General features: G+C 54.9%; 1 protein-coding gene across 1 annotated transcript in view; it reads right to left on the bottom strand.

The window, feature by feature from the left end:
• The window catches only part of ADAMTS2 (ADAM metallopeptidase with thrombospondin type 1 motif 2), a 224,564-nt gene extending 214,740 nt beyond the window's left edge, over window positions 1–9,824 (bottom strand). Inside the window, exons 1-2 of the mRNA XM_035697210.2 lie at window positions 9,680–9,824; window positions 8,278–8,672 (exon numbers count right to left, since the gene is read on the bottom strand). Coding sequence (XP_035553103.2) covers window positions 8,278–8,672; window positions 9,680–9,809 — 525 coding nt within the window. The 5' untranslated portion in view covers window positions 9,810–9,824. The remainder of the gene's footprint in view (window positions 1–8,277; window positions 8,673–9,679) is intronic.
• Between the last annotated feature and the right edge of the window lie 6,030 nt (window positions 9,825–15,854).

The following is a 15,854-nucleotide window of genomic DNA, read 5'->3' as shown; positions in this document are numbered from 1 at the left end:
TAGACCATGATCCTCTGACGGCCTTCCCTTGAGGGCCGCGCGGGCAGCAGGGCCGGCAGCGGCAGAGGCGCGGAGCGGGGTCGAGCGCGAGGCGCCCTCGGGGTGGTCCCGGCTCTCGGCGCCGCGACGTGGCCAGATCAGAGCCAGTCCGCGCCTGGCATTCCTGGGCCACAGTGATTGGCTACGGAAACGTCCCGTGACCTAATCCCGACCAGGCAGAATGAAGCTCAAGCCTGGCGGGAACCTCCAAAAAATAGCTTCCCTTTCCCGCCAGGCCAGCTCTCGGAGTGTGAGGGTGCGGACGGCTGCAGCCCCTGGTCCCCCAAGGAACAGAGTCACACAGGGGAGGAAAACAGGACGATGGGGCCCAAGGGTACACTCCATCCCCGAACTGCCTACCGAATCCCATGACTTCTCAGACGTCCTTTTTTCTGTGGTTAAATACACATAATGTAAAACTTACCATCTTAACCATTTTTAGTGTAGTTCAATGCTATTAAATACATCCAAAATGTGGCACAACTGTCACCAGACCTCTTTTTCTCTTGTAAAGCTGAAACTCTGTAACCATTCACAATAGCCCCCATTCCCCTCTTCCCCATAGTCCCCGGCAACCATCTATGGTTGTCTATGGCTGTCTATGATTTTAAGGACTCTAGGTGCCTCAGATGAGTCTGGGTTTCAGACCACTGATGCACCTATGCATCAGTGCATAGGCCTGGGGGCCACCACAAGGCAAATGGGTCACAGACTGCTACTCTGCGACCTGGAGCTCGAACCCCTGACAAGTCAGCCTCCATCAGGGCAGCCACAGGTCCATGCACGTCCCTACCCCGCCCAGGCAAGGAAGAACACCTAGGAAGCTCCATCTTTTCCACCGGATCACTCCCAGTGAGAAGTGGTGGGGAGGCCAGCCAAAGGCTGTGGACGCCTGGAAGGGGGCATGGAATGGTTGTGATGAAGTCAGGCTGGGTTCTCAGCAAGTTCCCCAGCCGCTGCCGGCAAGGAGTCCTGGCCCTCTAATGATCCTGCTGCCAGTACACCTCCCAACACTTCCACACCTGCCTCTGGAGGCTCTTGTGAGGGGACCTCAGGGCCCACACGGGGGTCTTCACCTGGGCTTGTTTGCCCAAACCATATCAACAGACTCAGAAACACAGTTTCTCTGAAGGAGAAATGGGAGGCTCAGCAGCAAGGAGCCCACACTCCCAGGAGGCAACAATCTCTCAAGGGATGTAGGGCTTGGACTTGCCGGGGTCCCCACCTCTCCCTTCTCCAGCCCTGTCCCCTCACTTGTGTCTGCTTCCCGTCTGGCCCCTAAGACACGTGGAGTTGCCCTGGAAGGGTCCCCAAAACAGTTAACTTCAGCCCCCAGTTCCCACATGGACAAACTGAGGCCAATGACGGGAGGATTTGCCAGAGTCACAAGATGACTTGCCAGAGCCCAGACCAACATCTCCTCCCTCCACCCAAATCTTCCCCATATAGGACTAGGAAGTGGGGTGGTCTTCCTCACCCTACTTAGTTTGATTTAGACCAAGGGTTTTGAACTCAGGTTTCATAAACCCCAAAGCAGGGGCAGGAAAACTATAAAACCACATGCTGTGCACAAGAGCTTTCCTATGGGAAAGGAGGCACAGCTTTCAGCCATTGTCCAAGGGGGCTGTCCCCAGTGAGTGTGGGCATTCTGGGATTGGCAAGAGAGCAGATGAAGCAAGACAGGCCAGGGTGAGCACTGGCGGGTGCGGGGCCTCAGGGACAAGCCTACATAGGCTTCCAGTCCCCGCTTCCTGGGAACTCTCATTTCACAGCTCCCAACTGAGTTCTGCCCAGCCAGAGCTGGGCCCTGCAAACATAGCTGGGTACATGTTATCCATGGCACGTTACCAAGAAGCAGAGGGTGCAGCATGGCATGTGAATGTCTAGTATGGCTTCCTGGATGAAATGCCATTTAGCTGAGACCTAGAGAGTAACCTAAAGATGAAGGGATAAGAGTGGTCCAGGTAAGGGCACAGCATATGCAAAGGCTGTAAGCTGGGGGCATCCTGTGTTGGAGGAACTAAAAGATAAGTGTGATGAGGCACAGGCATGACGGAGACACAGTGACAGACAAAACTAGAGGCCACTGGGCCAGGTCATAGGTGGCCTTAAATGCCAGGCCAGTGGATTTGAATGTTTGTCCAGGTTTGGATTTTTTTAAAGATTTTATTGATTGATTCATGAGAGACACAGAGAGAGGCAGAGACACAGGCAGAGGGAGAAGCAGGCTCCCTGTGGGGAGCCCAGTGTGGGACTTGATCCCAGGACCCCGGGATCTTGCCCTGAGCCAAAGGCAGATGCTCATCCACTGAGCCACCCAGGTGCCCCAATGTTTGGATTTTTTTTTAAGGGCACTTAGAATCATTGAAAGATCTTATTAAGCAAAAGAGTGCCGTGATTTAATATATGGCTTATAAAAATCAGCATGGCTGCTGTGTGAAGAAATAGTTGCTGGGGAGACACCAATGAGCAGCAGCGGAGGAACATAGGCTCAAGAGACAGGGCTTGGGGTCAGGAGTGGTGGAGAGATGGAAACTGGGATAAAGTCTAGAGATGTCTAGGATGGCGGTCTACTGGATGTGGGGGGTCATGGACAGGGATCAAAGGAGTGATCCTGGAAATCAAACCCCGAGTCAGCTCTGCACTCAGTGCATTCAGTGCAGAGTCTGCTTAAGATTCTCTCTCTTGAGCTCTCGAGCTATCTCTCTCTAAAATAAACAAATAAAATCTTTAAAAAAAAAAAAAAAAAAAAAAAGGCTGGACAGAGTAGGGGCCTGGCCAAGAGGGCAGCCCAGCAGGGGAGCCTCAGTCTTGGGGCCCTCTGAACCTCTGACATACAATGAGGATCAAGCCCCCAGGGAGGTGTGTACACTGGCCCCCCTCAGATCTCAGGATGGGACCAGACCTTAGAAGCCAGACCCTTCCTACTGCCCAGCCCATGAAGACTTCTACCCATGGGCTCTGTCAGGCTCTATCAGGCCAGAGAAGTCTCCACAGCTGCACTGAGGTAGGAGGCAGAGGTGGGATAGGGTGCTTCGGTCCCACTGGAGTCCCTGCTGCCATCATCCAGCTGTGAAGACTCGGGCAACCTGCCAGGAACTTCAGGCTGGAGCAGGTCAGCCATGTGTCAGCAAGCACTCAGCCACCAGGCCTGCTCCCAGCTCCCACAAACAGACAACACCCCGACTGAGAAGGTCTCTGGGAGTCAAAACAGGAAAGTTAAGAAATGTTTTAAATAAATGCATTTCTTCATTTTGAGTCTTTTTGTTGGCATGCAAAAAAAAAAAGACAATAAAATGTAGTGAGCAGGATCTTGGAATCAGGCAGACATGCATTTAAATACTGGCTGCAAAGTTTGAAGCAAGCTCTCAGCATTTGGAGCCTCAGTTCTTTCACCCATAGAATGGGGATAATATCAGGCATAGGCCATAGGATGTTGTAAGGACTGAACAAGGTGAAGCAGGCATAAGGCACTCAGCAGGGAGCCTGGCACATAGCACATAGTCGAGGTAAGCAAACTATGACTTACTATTATTACCTTTATGCCAATAGGCTTCTCATTGGATTTTCAAAAGATTTTATTTATTTATTAGAGAGAGAGAGTGTGTGTGTGCATGAGTGGGAGGGAAAGGCAGAGGGAAAGAGAGAAGCAAACTACCCACTGAGCAGGGAGTCAGATGCCAGGCTTGATCCCAGGACCCTAGGATCCTGACCTGAGCGAAAGGCAGATGCTTAACTGAATGAGCAACCCAGGCATCTCCTAATTGGGTTTTTAATGAGCACATATGAATAATATGAAATTATGGGGCCTGAAAGGTACTAGGAGACTATAGCAATGTGACATATAAGAATCCTTTGTTAAGCATAATTTTCTAATGCATCATGAAAAGACAAACCTTAACCTTTCCCTGTGAATATTATGAACAACTTCTGTCTAGTGGCTGTAGAAAAAAAAAACTGGAAGCTATACATTTACCAGCCTCTCTAGGAATAAAGTGCACACACGGTATGCCTTATGAAGCATGTCTTCACGTGGCATTTCTTGAGTGTGTATCTCTACCTGATTCCAGAAGAATCTACATCTTGGTGGGCTCAGAATCCCAATCTCATACCAACTGAAGGAACAGCACTCTTCTGCTCTCTGTTTCTGGGTCTCTGCAAATCCCATGTCCTACCTGATTCTCACAGGAGCACCAAACCTCAGGCTGGCCAGAGTGAGACCCAGGACTCAGCTGGAATTAATCAGGAAAAGATGTCAGCCAGACACTGCTGTGGCCCCTGGACTCACTGCAGAACAAAGCCAACACATAGGAAGAAAGAGGCAAGTGTCCTCATGACCTAGCGGGGGCACCTGGATTCAGCCATGCCTGAAGACTTATCATTATGTGAACTAATCACTTCTCGTTTTTTGTTTAAACTAATTTAAGCTGCCTGTCACTTGTAACTGAAAAGATTCTGGCAGAGTGAAATGAGAATCCCCTCAATTAGGAGACTGCTGTCCACAGAAAACAAAGCTACCATTGCCTTCCTTTATTTTTAAGATTTTACTTATTTATTTTTAGAGAACACACACAAGCAAACAGAGGGGCAGAGGGAGAGAGAGAACCCCATGCAGACACCACACTGAGCATGGAGCCCAATGTGGAGCTCAATCCCATGACTCGAGATAATGATCTGAGCTGAAACCAAGAGTGGGACACCTACTGAGCCACCCAGGTGCCCCTACTGCTGCCTTCCATTAAAGTAGAGAAACAAACTCAGGGCCAGGCGAGGAGATAAGTAAAGGAGCTGAACAGGCCAGGAGCAGGACATTAGGCCTGAAAGGCCTGCAGCTCTCAGGAGAGGCATGTCCCACCCTAAGCCTCTAAATGTAAGCTACAGGACCCCAACTGCCTGCCGGGACCCTGCTCTAGGGTTTTTCGTCAGGAAGGCATGTTCTGCAAAGAAGGGGTTCCATGGTCCCATCTATGTGGGAAATGATGGAGGACTTAGAGTATGAGACATTTATTTATTACAGAACTTCTCAAAGATCCCAGTGGGCCCCCCAAATCTCCCAAGCTGAAGGCAAGCGGCAGCCTTTCCCACATCAGTTGTCTGATGAAACCCATTTGCTACAAGCAACCTGTGCTGGAATCTGTAGAACTCTCTCCCACAGAAATGAGGCTGTTGAGCCTTGCTTGTCAAAGGGTGGCCTGTGGCCCAGCAGCATTAACCTGGGAGCTTATAAGAAATGCAGAACTTGGGGTGTCTGGGTGGCTCAGTCAGTTAAGCATCCAATTCTTCATTTTGACTCAGGTCATGATCCCGGCATTGTGAGATCAAGCCCTGCTTTGGGCTCCACACTGTGTGTGGAGCCTACTTAAGATTCTCTCTCGCCCTCTCCCCTCTGCCATTTTCTGCCCACTCATGCTCTCTCTCTCTAAGGAAAAAAAAAAAAAAAGAGTGGTGACCGGGTAACTCAATCAGTTAAACATCTGCCTTCGGCTCAGGTCGTAACCCCAGGGTCCTGGGATTGAGCTTGCATCAGGCTCCCTGCTCAATGGGAAGTCTGCCTCTCTCTCTCCACCTGCCTCTCCCCCAGCTCATGCTCCCACTCTCTTTCTCTCCCTCCCTCTCTCTCTCTTTCAAATAAAGAAATAAAATCTTGCAAAGAAAAAAAAAGAAAGAAAGAAATGCAGCACTTTAGCCCACCCACACCCCCCTCCCATGTGTAGAACAAGGACCAGCATTTTAACAAGATCCCCAGGGATTTGCATGGACACCACAGACTGACACACCTGTTTCAGTGTGTTTTTCTATCGATGAAGGAAGAGCAGAAGCTTCAGAGGTGAGGCCTGTGCGGCATGGTAGTTAAGAGCCTGGGTAGCTGGGACAGTGAGATGCATTTCTCCATATAAGGCCTATTGAAAGGGTAGTGCCCATTTCAGTGTCTTCACCCCCCAGACTTGGGAGCAGCTCTCTCCAAGGGGCTGGAGAGAACCAGGCCAGATTCCTGCCATTATGGGCTAGGTGGTCTTGGGCAAGTCACTCAACCTCCTAGAGCCTCATCTCCCCATCTGCAATCCAGGGAGGAAAATCAGTGGCTCCAGGTCAGCCAGGGGGCAGAGGGATAACTGGAACCGAGACTGCACCATGTACAAAGCCCCAGGCCTACTAGTGATGCACAGAGAGGCCCAAAAGGTTAAGGAATTAATTGGTATAAAATGAGAAGAGACACACACACCAACATGAAAGAAAGGAAAGAAAGAGGGAAGAAAAAGGGAAGAAAAAGGGAAGGGAAGGGAAAGGAAGGGAAGGGGAGAGGAGTAAGAGTAAAGAACTAATATTAATGCCCCATTGTCTCTGGGCCCTATTTCATTGACAGCATTCAAGGCCCCTCAGACAAGCCCCAGCCCTTCTTCCAATTCCAGTCTGCTTTCCAGCTGTCTTGCAGCTGCACAGGTGTGTGTCCATACTTGAGACATCTCACCATGCCTGTCCTGACCAGGCCAATGAATACCTGGTACCTCTGCACAGGTTCTTCTTCCCTCTGCTAAGATTGCCAACCTGCACCTTTGCCTACTGCCAACCCATTCTTCAAATAGCCCCCAGGAGCATGGCATCAGAGCCTTGGACAGAGTGCCCCTCAGCCCATCAGTGGCCTGGAGCCCCAGGTGGCGCAGGGCCAGCTGTACCTCCAACCGGGACAGCAGACAAATGGCATTAGGGACCTTGTGGCTAAACAAATAACTCACCAAAGGACAGATGAAGGGATGATGCAGCGACAAAGCCTCCCTGAAATGCTCTCCATCAGGAATTTCTTAGTACACAGGAGCTGGCCCACCTACAGACTGCATCTGTGTCAACTCCCCCAACCCCTGGAGTCCCCAGCACCAACTGGCTTTTATTTCGGAAATTCACCTGCAGCATAAAATGAGACACACCTGTGAGGCCCAGCATGGCCTCAGAGACAATGGACATAAAAAGGGCTGCCCAAGGATAACCCAACTCCTCCAAGGACATTTATAGTTGTTTGCAGCATGCCTGGGTTCTAACTAAATCCAGCCAAAGGCAGTGATTTTCCGAAGCAACAAGTGACATTTCCTGTGTCTCCATAAAAAGAACACCAGCGGTTGTGGGGCTCTGGTGTAATTGCTGGCTCTGCAGGCAGCAGGACGAGCCTAAGGACAGGGGGCTCAGGGGCCAGCAAGGCTGGGACAGCGGCCACTTGCACGGAACAGGAGTGCCCTGAGCGGCAATTAGAGCAGAACCCATGGTGGGAGGCTTCAGATGTCTGGGCAGCACTGCCAGCCTGACCACCGCACCCCCAATCCAAAATAGAAAACTGCAGTGGTTTCTGCCGCGTGCCAGGCCCTGGGGCGGCTGGACAGAGCACCACCAATGTCAGCCTCCTCCCTGAGCATCAATCCAGGCTTCCTCTGAGGCCCCCTCAGGCCAAGCCACGGTTCCTCTGGGCCCCTGGAAACAGGAAAATGTTCCAGGGATCCAGTCACACCGGGTGGCCCATGCAGTCCCAGTGGAGGACTCAGCCTCTCTCCTGTCCTTCAGAGGCTGCCCATGGACATCAGAGCCTGCATTTCCAAATGCTCCCCTTGGCTCAAAATAGAGAAAACCGACTTTTCAAATTACCAGCTGGAGTTCAACAGGAAACCACAGCATAAAAATCAGTGGCTTCAGGTCAGCCAGGGGGCAGAGGGATAACTGGGCATTTCAGCACCACTGCCTGCTCGCTGGGCTGACACCCCCTGCGCACACACATCACACATGCTACAATGCCCATGGACATACACTCCGCAGATACTCTGACACCCAAAGGAGCAGAAACCTACAGATGCACACATGCACAGTACACATATTAGCATAGGTGCACAAGTACCCAGATCGGAGTACACACCCACATTCCAAAATGTGTGTCCACGTGCAGACACACGCACTGGCAGAGATGTTCACACACCTGGTTATAACAGGAAGACCTGTGTCCAGCGGGTATTAGGGAGACCACCCTCTTGCCATTTGAGCAGAGCTTTGGAGACCCTGACCCACTGCATAATCACTCCTCTCGGACCAATCGAAATAACTTGCCTTCTTGCCAACCCCTCGGTTCAGTGCCTGGTGGTCCCTACAACACAGGGGTGCAAAGGACATCCTCAGTGCAGGACTTGGAGTCACAGGTCACCAGCTTCCAAGTCCCGGGGCAAGAGCAGTGGGCAGAAAGGAGCTCACGAAGGGAGTACTCACCAGTCCGTCGCAGTTGCTGAGCGCCACGGAGGAGGCTTCAGCCAGGCCCGCCACGTCTCCGACGTAGAGGCACGTCCCAAGCAGGGGCTCCACGCGGGTGGCGCCCGACTCGCTTTGCCACTCCACGGTGGCGCCAGGCGCCACGAGGCGGGCATTGGGCCGCAGCCGCAGGTGCAGGTCTCGGCCGAAGACCGTGACATTGTAGAAGAGGCGGCCGCCGGGGTCCTCCTCGTGGTCTCCAGGTAAGCCCGGGGTCTGGACTGGGGCCGCCCTGCGGGCGCGTACTCCCGCCTGGGCCGACGCCGCCGACACCACGTGGGACACCAGGCGGCCCTGGGCGTCAGTGCGCACCGGCACCGCCAGGATGCGCTCAGCTCCGCGCCCCAGGGGCCGGCCTGCAACGGGAAGGGGCGTTAGACCCGCCAGGACCTCGGCGCCCAGGAGCCCAGCCGCCCAGCCCCGCATCCCCCCGCACCCCACCCCCGCCCCATCACCACCGCTGCGAAGGGGAGGGCTCTCTGCCAGGCAACCCCTAGAAACTAGCCTGCACCTCCCGGCCTTCTTCCAACTGGGAAGGGGCGCTAACAGGGCCACCCCTCTGGAGCCCTGCCCCCCCCAGGCGGTCCCCCTCTGGGACCCTGCCAGCCAAGCGTTCTGCCCCCTGCCCCGCTCCGGGCTGGGGCTGCCCTGGGGACGGCCCCGTCAGAGCGCCCCCGCCCCTTGAACCTACCGTCCTCGGCAGGACGCGGGGCTGCTCCGAGACCGCTGCGGGTCGGCCCCTCCCCCGTGCGCCTAGCCTCTACCCCTCCGCGCCCGCCGCCCGGGCGCCCTCGCCGCTCGCCTCCGGAGCGGCGGGGACTCGGCTCCCCCGGGCACGCGCGGCCTGCCCTCCGTGTCCAGCTCTCGGTGGGACCAATGCCGGGACGCCCTCCCCGCGCGCCCGAAGGCAGGGAAGGGTGGAGCGGGGTCCCTCGGGTCCTCGGGGATTCCCTCCGGGGCGCCGCGCAGTCCCCAAGGACCCAAGGCGGCGCGCTCAGCACCCGGCTCCTCCCGAGCGTCCCCGGACGCGAGCCCCGGCGCCGCCTCGCCCCGGCACCCCGGGACCCGCCGGGGCCCGCGCTGCGCTCCCTGCCGCGGGGCTTTCCCGGCCCTCCATCCCCTCGCTCCGCGTCCCGGGAGCCGCGAACACGCCGAGGTTCCCCCCGGCCGGAGGAGCTCGGGCGCGCCGCGGGGCGCCCCCTGCGCGACCAACCCGGCCCCGAAGTTGGCCAACTTGGCCCCGGGCGGGGCGCGCGGAGTTTGCCCAAGTCGGGCTAGACGCCACCTGGGGAGGGGGCGGCGGAGCTCGCGGGGCGGGGCCCGGCGGCCGGGGTCGGCGGCGCGGGGGCCCGGCCGCACCTACCCGGGGGGGCGGCGGCGGCGGCGAGCCGGGCGTCCGCGGGCGGCGGCGGCAGCAGGAGCGGCGGCGGCAGCAGCAGCAGCAGCAGCGCGGGGCAGAGCAGGCGGCGAGCGGCTCCCGCCGGCGGATCCATGGCAGCCGGACCGCAGCCGGGGCCCCGCACTCGCTGCCGGCGCGAAAGTTCCCCGCGCGCCGCCCAGCCCACATCTGGGGGCAGCTGGAGCCGCCCGCAGCTGCAGCACCGCAGGGCGCGGGGCGGAGGAGGCGAGGCGCGGAGGGGAGGGGAGGGGAGGGGCGGGCGGGGAGCGCGGAGGGGAGGCGGGGAGAGGGAAGGAGCGAGCGAGCGAGGGAGGCAGGAGGGAGGAGAAGGCGAGCGAGGGGAGGGCGGGGACGGCGGGCGCCTCAGCCTGCGGTGACCCGGCGCTTCTTGGCGCGGCCGCCTCCGCCGCCGCCGCCCCCCCCCGCCCCCGCCCGCCCCGCCCGCCCCCCTCCTCTCGCCGCCGCCGCCGCCGCCGCGGCGAAGCAGAGACACCCCGAGGCGGAGGCAGAGCAGCCCCGCCGGCCGGGCGCGGGGAGCCCTGCCTCCGGCCCCGATCGGGCGTGCCCCGCGCCCTGGCGGCGCACAACCTCGAGGCAAGGCGCCTGCCGGAGCATCCCCACCCGGAGAGTCCTTGGGGCGCCTGGGTCGCGCCCATCCGCCGCGGGGCGCAAAGAGCTGCCTCCCCCTCTCCGGGCGCCCTCGGGCAGGACAGGGCGCAGGAATGGGACCGGGTTGGGGAGGCCTGAGATGGAAACTCCAGAGGCTGGAAGACGCTTTTACAGGAGCGAGCGTGCACTGCAGGCAATATCCCAAATACCAACTTTTACCCTTACAGAGAGACAGACGCAAGATTCCTTCCTCTCCAGGAAGTTCCTGTCCCCTCCAGCTGTCTCCCCATCCCTCTGTGGCAGCCTCTGAATACAGCCCCCTCCACCTAGAAGAGGGCCCCCTCCCTCCAGCGCTCAGTCAGGCTGCTGCCCTCACCTGCCCAGCATCCCGGAGCCTCCTGGCCTTTGCACTCCCAGGCCTGCCTCAAATAGCCTCTCTGCACTCCACCCACCTTTTCCAACTCAGCATCCAAGGCATCCATCCCTCTACATCCTGGAGCAAGTTGGCTGTCAAAGCCCATCCCCAGATGGAATCCTTCCTCTCCAGCACAGCCTTCCCGCTGCTGCAGCCTGGATTCACTCTCCTACCTCCTGTCCCTCAGCACAGTGACTCTCCTTCCCCAGGTCCCACCCAGAAAACCCTAGTAGACATGTGTCTGTAGGAATATCTGTGCTCTGTGTTCCCAGACCACTGCCTCATTTGCTTGGATGGTGGATACCTGTCCTTTTGGATTTTCTCAGTTGCCCTGCCTCGGACCTGTGTGGGCAGGGCTTTAGGGTCAGCCTTGGTCAAGCAGGGTCTGGTGACTCGGGCCCCTCCCTGCTGGCCAGGAAGGCCCAGTCTTATGGGGAAACACATGACTTGCACAACTTGCTCTAGCTGTGATTTTGCATCCCTGGTTCTGTCATCTTCAGACACATGTCTATCAGACACATGTCATCTTCAGGACCTGGGTGTGAGAGCTTTGCCGCTTGAAGGCCATCTTCACCTGGAATCTTCCCTCTGTGTCGCCTGAGAGTGCCCAAGACAGGATCCAGCCCCTAGGCTGGAACATTTGTTGTCAACACTAAAAATAGTGAAATTTCACATAAGAATTTAATTTCATATTTTTCTTGAGAAATTGGAAAATGTGGCCACGCTGGGACTGCATTTCTGCTTATCCACCATGAAATGGGGCACGTGCCCTTCAGGACTCTAATAGGTCTTCTTTCCCCTATTCCCAGCAGGCATCCAATTTTGTGACCTCTGATGACATATCTGGTTCCAAAGAAAGTGGATGGTGATCAGCATATGGGAAGAGAAATGACTTCAGAGCCAGGCATCCAGGAGGACTTCCTATAAGAAGTGGCATGGGCTGAATCCTGAAGCGTACGCAAGCTAGGTACCCCAGAGTTGGGTATACCTAATTGCTGTCTTGAAACCCATGACACTCTGCCACTCATTCCTCCTGTGGTTGTCCATGTTTTCATCCTCCTCAAAAGATGAATAAGACCCAACCAACCACCTCACCTACATCAAGGGCCACGTTCTACTATCTCACTTGCTTCTCTGCTGGGTTTATGATCATTTCCATAATGCTCCTCCTACCACCACCGTTCTTTGTACGATACTTAAGTCTTTAAAGGATACTTTAAATCACCACCATAAATGGAAAGGCCAACATCTTACCATAATTCAAAGATAACTGCCAAAAATAAATAAGATGAAAACAAAAAAAAAATGTTGTCAAATTCTAGATACTACTGCCTGCAAAAGGCGCAGAGGCTGAGGCTGATTCGCAAGTGTTGGGAAAGTGTGAGGCAGATTAACAGAAGCAGAGACATTCCCTTTGATGCAGGCAGAAAGAGAAGAGCAGAATTGGGAAGGATGGCTCTCTTCCTTTGCAAATCGGTATTTTCCAGACGGGGACACATCCCACAAAATTATCGTGCATACTCTGATATACCAGCTCTAGGATACTTCTTGGAAAGGTGGTTTGTCTCTCTGACACTCCTGAATAAGCCTTGGCTGCCTTTCCTTTCCATATCACCCCTGGCCTCCTGGAGCTTCCCTCAGCCATGAGTGGGAGGCAGATCACTGCCCTTGACCAGCTCGTCCTTGGATCCCCACCGTGAGATCCCACAAGGCTGCGTGGAAAAATCAGGCACACGTGCATTGTAATGTACTGTCAAGTCCTTCATGTAGGGGACTCATTGACTTATCCCACTTCCCTGATCACCCGTCCTCAGCTCAAAAAAGAAAAATTATTATAATAATAAAGGAGGCACCTCCTATATCCTCAAATTTTCATGCTTTCTGATCTCTCCTCTTCCTCTTCTGAAAAATGCTGCCTTAGCCCTGGTACTTGCCTCTCCCTCTGGTCCTCTCTCCATCTCCTTCAGGTGAGAAGTAAGATGCAGAAATCCCTCATGGTTCTTTGCTCAAGTATACATATTTGGTCTAGATTGCGCTCCTGAGGACAGCAGAGTCAACTCAGCCACAACCTGAGATGAGCATGCGTCACCCATGTTTGTTTTGAATTGGACTTGAAGTCTTTAGATCTGGTTTGTGCTCTCCTGCTTGGCACGGTCCCCGCCACTCCCACTGTCCTACACCTCCTTATGGCTCACGATTGTTACCAGCCTGGTTCCTGAAGGGAATCGTGATCTAGAACAGCCTCGTGTTGTGGGAGAAGGATGAGGACAATCCAAGGTGATGTCGGGCCCTCTGACCCCCTTAAAACCTTCCCAAGGATATGAGGTACAGAAATAGAGGAGGACCTTTCCTGGTCACCTCGGGTGTCACAAATCACTACAGGTGTCTCGATGCAGGAATGCTAAGAAAGGAGAATCTCTTCCTCTCTGTCTGCCCCGGCTCTGGATAGGAGGGGTGCCCTGCCTTGTTCTGAAGACTTGAGGCAGGCCTCTCCGACTTACCTCTAGCTTCCAGGCCACATGTGCCAGCACAGACTTCATTAGCACTATTCCTGTCCCCCAGTGGCCACACAGAAACCAGAAGTTCTTCTGCCCTTTGACGAGGTCACCATCCTTGGCAGGCCCTGCCCGCGCTGCAGGCAATAAGCAGATGGAAGGAATGAGGAGATTGAGGTTTCACCGTCCTTCCTCCCCATGAGCAAGCTCCTGGGGGTTAGAGGGAGGGACCTAGACTCTTCCAGTCTCCTGGGATCCCGATGCAGAACGTAACAAGCCGTGAGGTCTTAGTGACCTTGTCAAGGGGCCTCTGAAGGCAGTAGCTCTGTCCCCTTCCACTGATGGCAAGCAGCGGGTGCTATGGCCCCGTCAGATGCACTAGCAGAGTTCTGGCCAGGAGCGGCCTGGGTAAGCAATCTGTCTGGGGAATGCTGACGGAACAGATCGTAGAGTCCGGGTGGCCTTGGGGAGCATGGTTCTTGTTGTTTCTTGAGCACACACCACAGACACACACACACACTGACAGGGAGCCGTGTCAGGCAAAAGAGGAGACAAGGGCAGCAATTTTGTTCATTGTCACATTCCACACAGAGGTGTCCTACCACCGCTGTGATCAGTTCTGCCTGGAAGGAAAAGACAAAAGTATTTACAGTTTGAAGGCTTGGGGATCCAGGCTCAATCAACACTTCTAAATGGAAACACAGCTGGAAGCTCAGCCTCAATCCAAGGATCCAGGGAAAAATAAATGCTCAGTGCCTCCTTGTGACTGCCTACTTGCATATATGCTCGACCTCGCAAAGAGGCAACGAGGCCCAAGGATTTTCAAGGCAATGTCTGGGTGGTGCAGGTGGTGATGTCCCAGGCCTACTTTGATCAGGATCTAGACCTCTGTGTCTGGCTGTTTGGTCAAGCTGTCCGGTCTGAGAAAGGACTCTGGGTCCCTTAAGATGCCCCTAGCTCTAAGTAACAAAGCCAGCTTCAAATGTAAGGAAATGCATGATCTCATATATCAGATCTGCAGGGATGGTGGCTCCAGAGCTCAACCTGCCACCCGCATATCATCTTTGCTCCTGACCACGTAGAAGGATGGCCAAACCACAAGCTGGTGCCCTGCCCTCTCTGAGAAGGGCTAGCTAACCCTCCTCTGGTCTGAGGGCCAAGGCTGGGTCATGTGCCTATTGCTGAACTGGCTGCTGACAAGGGACCAGGGGTGTTACTAGCACAAGCCTGAATTGACCATCTGAGGCACAATGCATGTTAGAGTTCAGCCTGATGCCCCGAGCACCTTGCTTGCCTTTATTTCCAAATGAGAGCATGGCACAGTCCCAAGCTCACCCTTGCCGGGAGAAAGAAGGCATTTCCTCATGTGACTTTATATCCCATTTCCAGACAAACCATCTGTAGAGCATTAATTTCTTTACATATAAATCCTATATGTAACTTGTGAAGGGCACAATCCTATGGTGGGGTTTCGTGTTGCAATCTTTTGTGAGCCTAACTGGGTATTTCCTCACTTATAATCCGGGGAATGTCAACCAGTGGCCCTAGCCAATGCCTTGCTGGACCCCAGGATCCCTGGCCTCCCAGGCGCTATTCTCTTTAGGTCACACTCTCTTTGTGTTCAATTTCTTCTACCCTATTTGCCCAACTCTGCACTATTCACAACATCCAGAGTGTCGGCATGCAAAAGGCCAGAGCTTTCAGCTGGGGCTGAAGTGGTGCTAACCATGGGATCCTAAGGCCAAGACTACGTGGGAGGAAATTCTGGATGTAGGGTTGAAGGCCCTTGGCCATCACTGTGGCCACTGCAGACTCCCTAGGGACCCATCTGCTCCTCTAGAAGGTTCATGGAGGCCTCACTCCCACCCAGGGTCCCATCCCTCGTAGGAAGGTCCTTCTTGGCTGGCTCCCTCCCTCCCAGCAGCTCCAGACGGTCCCTCTTCTGCACAAACACTGAAATTAGACGCAAAGTCCCCAGAACATCTGAAATGGAGCTCACGAAGGAATGGGTCATTTCTGCTCTCTACAAGATAGTGTCCCCTTCTTGCGATCATTCCACTGAAAGAAAACAAAGACATACATATGCCTGTATCTTTTGGATGGTATTCTAAAGTGTTTGGTTTTGGTGAAATAATCATCCCTGTGCCCAGCTGCTCTCACAGGCTCTATGGATTTGGCTCAAGGTGTCGTCAACACCTCTGGCTGGTCCTCAGGGCAGGTCCCGATGGATGCCATCCTGCCTCCACATGAAGATCCCTCCTTAGCAATGTCTCCAGCCCCTTTCCTCTAGGGCAGTCTCACTGCAAGTTTAAGAGCAGGTGCACCAACTACCCTGGGCAGGCCCAGGCCGTACCGTTAATGCAGTAACCCCAGCACCTCCATCAGGGCGTTCAGATCCCCAGCTACTCACAGCGCCATTTCCACCCCATGCCCATCCCTGCTCTGGTCCTCCTTGGCTCACATCTGGCATCTCCACGCCCACCAGGGCTCTGGGGGCATCCAGAGCCTCTCTCTTTCCTTACCACCCCCAACATCAAAGGGGTTACCAGATCTTTTTACCCTCTCATTAGTTCTGGAATCTGCCCCCTTTCCCTCTAACCCAGGCCTGGTCACCTCTTCC

This window comes from Canis lupus, chromosome 11, assembly GCF_003254725.2.
Source record: "Canis lupus dingo isolate Sandy chromosome 11, ASM325472v2, whole genome shotgun sequence".
Taxonomy (NCBI): Eukaryota; Metazoa; Chordata; class Mammalia; order Carnivora; family Canidae; genus Canis; species Canis lupus.
Note: the sequence above shows the minus strand (reverse complement) of the source record. Positions and strands in the feature narration are given on the sequence as shown.